This window comes from Aotus nancymaae, unplaced genomic scaffold, assembly GCF_030222135.1.
Source record: "Aotus nancymaae isolate 86718 unplaced genomic scaffold, 86718_ANA_hifiasm-v0.15.2.pri h1tg000040l, whole genome shotgun sequence".
NCBI classification, from domain to species: domain Eukaryota; kingdom Metazoa; phylum Chordata; class Mammalia; order Primates; family Aotidae; genus Aotus; species Aotus nancymaae.
Window position 1 is genome coordinate 72,769,690 of NW_026988454.1, and position 4,919 is coordinate 72,774,608.

The 4,919-nt window shown below is 36.7% G+C and overlaps 1 protein-coding gene across 1 annotated transcript; it reads right to left on the bottom strand.

Moving 5' to 3' along the window:
• Positions 1-1,804: 1,804 nt before the first annotated feature.
• On the bottom strand, positions 1,805-3,259 carry LOC105711502 (ribosomal L1 domain-containing protein 1-like). Its single transcript, XM_064360410.1, is given in 2 exon segments — positions 1,805-2,576; positions 2,578-3,259. Coding segments are annotated over 2 exon segments (1,281 nt in total). The 5' UTR covers positions 3,160-3,259; the 3' UTR covers positions 1,805-1,877.
• Positions 3,260-4,919: the final 1,660 nt, after the last annotated feature.

Here is a 4,919-nt window from a genome sequence, read left to right on the forward strand (position 1 = left end):
TGAAGGATTTTAAGGAAGAGAAATACCATTCATTTGACTTAGAGACACAAAAATGGCAATGGCTGCTTGGTTGATGGCTTCTTTAAAGAGAGCTAAATGGAGTCATCTTCTTCCAGTAATGCCAGTCTCTTTCCTGGCCATCCATAGCATGAAAGTTGATGAGTACATCATTTGAGTCTTTCTAGTTTCTTAATTGTTGTGCTTCATCAGGGAGAAAATTGTGTTTTTTTCATGACTTGTATCCCTCATGAGAAAATTAAAATTTATTATAAAAACCTAAAAGCAAATCAAAACAAAACAAGTTTGAGTTATTTTACTTTTGTAAAAGAAACCTAATGATGGAAAATGGAAAATTTAAAAATATTTTTTTCTTTACCATATGAGGAAATATATGAATAAATACATATAGTTCTTGGGATTTATATTTTATATGTTATCTTTTTATCTTGAGAGATAGGAATAACTCACTCTGGCAAATAATATATAATATTGAGTGCATTGAATAGAACATGATTATAACATTTACATTGATATAAGTTTAGGAACACATTTTGAATTTTTTTTTTTTTACATTTTTACTTTAGCTCCATTTGAAAATATTGAAATATTTTTAAAACATTCAAACTTTATGATTAATGGTCTTTATATTTTAACATAAATTTTTATTCTAAATCAGCTGCTGATACACATTCTTTGTCAAGGGCCTAATGGTAAATATGTAGGGTTTGGCAGCCAAACACTGCTTTTATAGCAGAAACTCAGTTATTCCACACTGCCTTTATAGCACAAAATAAGCCACAGATAATATGAACATGAATGAACATGGCTATGTTCAAATAAAACTTTATTTGCAAAAACAGGAAGCTTATTGGATTTGGTTCATGGCCCTTAGTTTGTCAGCCACTTTTCAAACTAATTTTTATTTATAGATAAAATTTTTAAAACAAATTATTTTAAAATCTAAGTTCTTTCCTGAGTAACGTAAGGTTAAATACTCATATATTTATCCAACTTTCAGGAAAAAAAAATGCTCATTTAGTCTGGTTTGTCCAGACTGGCATCTAAACTTAGGTCATTCCCAAGTCTCCTATAACTTGTATTGTGCAACTCAGACTTAAGTATCCCATGAGTTAGGGGAAGGATAGTGGGGGTTGTTGAGGTTAGGGAGGGATGACATGGGGAGAAATGACAGTTACAGGTGACGGGGGGAATGGAGGCAGCAAACCACATTGCCATGTATGTACCTATGCAATAACCCTCCATGATTTGCACATGTACCCCAGAACCTAAAGTGCAAATATATATATATATATATATATGTGTGTGTGTATATATATATATATATATATATATATATATATTTTTTTTTTTTTTCAGAAGCAAAACAATGTTAAACTTCATTTTTTTTTTTTTTTTTCTGAGACAGTCTCACACTGTCATCCACGCTGGAGCACAGTGGTGTGATCAAGGCTCACTGCAGCCTTGACTTCTTGTGCTTACCTGATCTTTGCACCTCAGCCTCCTGAGTAGCTGGGAGCACAGATACATGCCAAATTTTTTTTTTCTTTTGTAGAAATGGGATTTCACATGTTGCGCAGGCTGGTCTCAAACTCCTGGGCTCAAATAATACTCCCACCTTGGCTTCCTAGAGAAGCATTCTATATTTTTTCTATTGTTAGCAAACACACAGAAGGACAATTTAAAAATAGATTACCATACCTAGGAATGTATGTCAGAATTACCTATGGAGGTTTTTAAAAAATCTTTTAAGTCTAGGCCTGATGCTTAGAGAAGGCTGCCAATAGGGTCAGAACCTGAGTGTTTCTAATAAGCTCTGAGGGCAGCTCTGAGGTTCCCTTCTGGTTGAATCACTGACTTTAGGTTGACTGGGGTACTTTGGTTTTTTTGGGCCGTTTTTGAGGGGTGTGGGAAGCTTTTCTTGCAGATTTACTAGGAGTGGTGAAGAACTTGGCCTCTGGCTTTTTAGGAGTATGTCTCGCATCTTTTTTCCCCAGCGAAGGATTATTTTCCTTCACTGCCTCTTCTTTGATTTTTGGCTTCTTCCGTGGGCCTTTTCCTGGGGTCTCAGACTCTGCAGCTTTTGGGATCTCAGATGCTGGCAAGGCCTTTCTTTTCTTCCCACGAGGTGTGCTAGGAATAGTACTCTTTGTTGGAGGCTTCTTTCCTGTGGCATGTTTTTGAATCTCTACATTCTCCTTAGCTGGAGTCTTTCCTATTGGTACCAGCTGTGGAATTTCATCTTCGGAGTCATTTGCCACTTGAACTTGGGCTTTTCCTTTGCCACGCCTTTTCTTCCCATGCTCTGGGGTCTGCTCCTTCTTCGATTCAGGTTTCTTCACTGTAGCATCACCACTTTCAGGTGCCACGGCGTCTTTACTAAGGACTGATGCAGGCTTGCTAGCCTGCTGTTTCTTCTTTCTGATTTTGTTCCTCTCCTTTTGTTTTTCATTATTTCTTTCTCTTCGTTTTTTGCTTGCCTCTTTTTTCTTCTTATTAAGCATAGATTTTTTGGTGGCTTCATCCCAATTGCCGACAAACGAGGAAAAGATGGGGAAAAGCTGCCGATTTCTCAGTTTTCACAAACAGGAGTTTCACTCTTTCCCACTTCTCTGGGAATTTTTCCGAAAGTCCTTTGGTGACAGCAACAGTGTTTTCTATGATGTGCTCAGTCTGCATTCCAATGTAACCAATGCGTATAGCACTGCAAGAACCACTTTTAGAAATGTTTAAGACTGTTCCACCTATAGAGTCATTGATCTCTCTTGATAAATTCTTGGGCAGAAGGTTTACAGTTACTGGAACTTTCTTTCTTTGATAGAAATGTCTCCCAATGAGTGAGGGTAAGAGCCGCCTAATTCTGGCATCAGTAAGGAAGAAGTCAAAAGTGCTCAGAAGGCAGAACTTGGCTTCAAAGGGTTTATATTCCTTCTTTAGAGTCTGAAAGGGGATAATCTGAGAAATGGTTTTAATTCCATGCTTGTTGAAAAGCATTCTATAGAACTGTTCTGTCTTTTCAGGAGTTGAATTGGGTTCGTCCTTCGTAAATAAACAGATATCTTCTAAATCCGATAGAATACCATGAGGTAAGGGCAATCTGACCCTCAGTTCTTTACTTGGAATTTTCCATAATACCACCATTAAAAATAAATTTTCATTCTTATTCAAAAGCAACCCATAATCGTTCTTCCTGGACTTGCAATGTGTCAAGAGAGCGTCCAATGCCTTTCTAACCTGCTCTTTGTCCAGCTGCTTCCGTGCTGTCGGGGCAGCTGGAGTCGAGGTGGAGGCTGCAGTCACGGCTGAAGATGACAGCGGCGTGGAGGCCGAGTCCTCCGTTTTGCTCTCACCTCGTGACGGTGCGCGTGCGGAACACCACTACTTACTTCTGAGGCGCACGCACGAGCGAGGCCAAAAAGATATATTAATAATAATAATAATACACTACAATAGCACAATAATACAATGTTTATAACCCTTAATTCCAGGGGCTATTTCATTTCATTTGATTCAGTGAGAAGGGGATTTGAGGGCTGCTTGGCTCGGCGTTTACACTTGTACCAATTATTGCCCCAAAAATATTTAAAGACGCTTCTTATATACATCTGAATTACTGCTTCTAATTTGTTTCTTTCCTCTAAGCAATTTATAAACCATTTTTGCCCTTTTCAGACTAGTTTTTCTTGTAAACATTTTAGGTATTGTCAGTTGTAACCTAGATTACATAGTTTACAGAGTTTTGCTGTTATCATTGGTATATTTAACAAATCAAACATACTCTAAGTTTTACCAGAATTTTTCACGAACATTTTATTAAATCTTATTTCTTCCCAGAAAGATTCTTCAAGCTCTTTTAGGGGAAAGAGCTTTCTTTCAATATAAATCATATTTTTGTGCTCTTATAGTAACATAATGATAATAATGTTATTTGAATTTAAATCAAACAAGTCAATTGTAATTAAAGTTTGTTTAACTGACTAGTTTGGTCTAATCTCTAATTTTAATTCTGGCATTTATAATGAATAGGTAGGAGTTTCAAAGAAAGGGTTACTGATATGAATGAATGATTTTTGTATTTTCCTATGCAGACTGATATAAATTAATAATGAACTTAATATTTAATAGAAATACAAATCATTAGCTACCATTATGTGGTGATTCCTATTACAGTCTTATTCTGTACAGAATGAATGGTAAAATGGGAATTCACTGAAGTGTGCTCAGTCCCCAAATCTACTGCAGATATTGGGATACACAACCAAAAATTACTATTAAGACACAATGACTTCACAAATACAAATGGATAAGTGAGGGAGTATATGTTACCAGAATTGGTTATATTGTATTAATCCTCCTAAATCTCCTACATTTTAAAAGAATTTCTATGTCTTTAGGAAGCCTTTAACAACATTTCTGGCCTCACTGGGGCTCCCAAAGAGCTATGTGATAGCAATAAAAAGCTCTTTACCACAGGGATCCCTACAATTAAGAAAAGCAGAGATTGTACACATTTGCTAGTTTTGAAATATTAGCTTGCCTCCTACTTAAATCCAAACAAAAGCACACTATGGCTCTAGGTCAGCCCAATACAGACAAGACCCAAGCTCTGATTTGCCCCATACAAGGAACTATAATGGAGTGGAAGCAGCAGCTACTTAATATATGAGTTAAAATTACCCGTGACTGAAATGAGCACATCAATCAAAAGTTTTGGCATGTAATGAGCCAAACAAACCAGCGTGGTGAGCTTGAAGGCAGGAAAAGCCTCTATTCTGTATTCAAAAGTTTTCAAATTACCATGACATCACTTTGCATACACCACCCGACTTCCAGCAGGTGGATTTTCGAGGCATTGTGCTTGGAACACAAAGATGGATCAACTAAGAGCATTTGAGATAGTT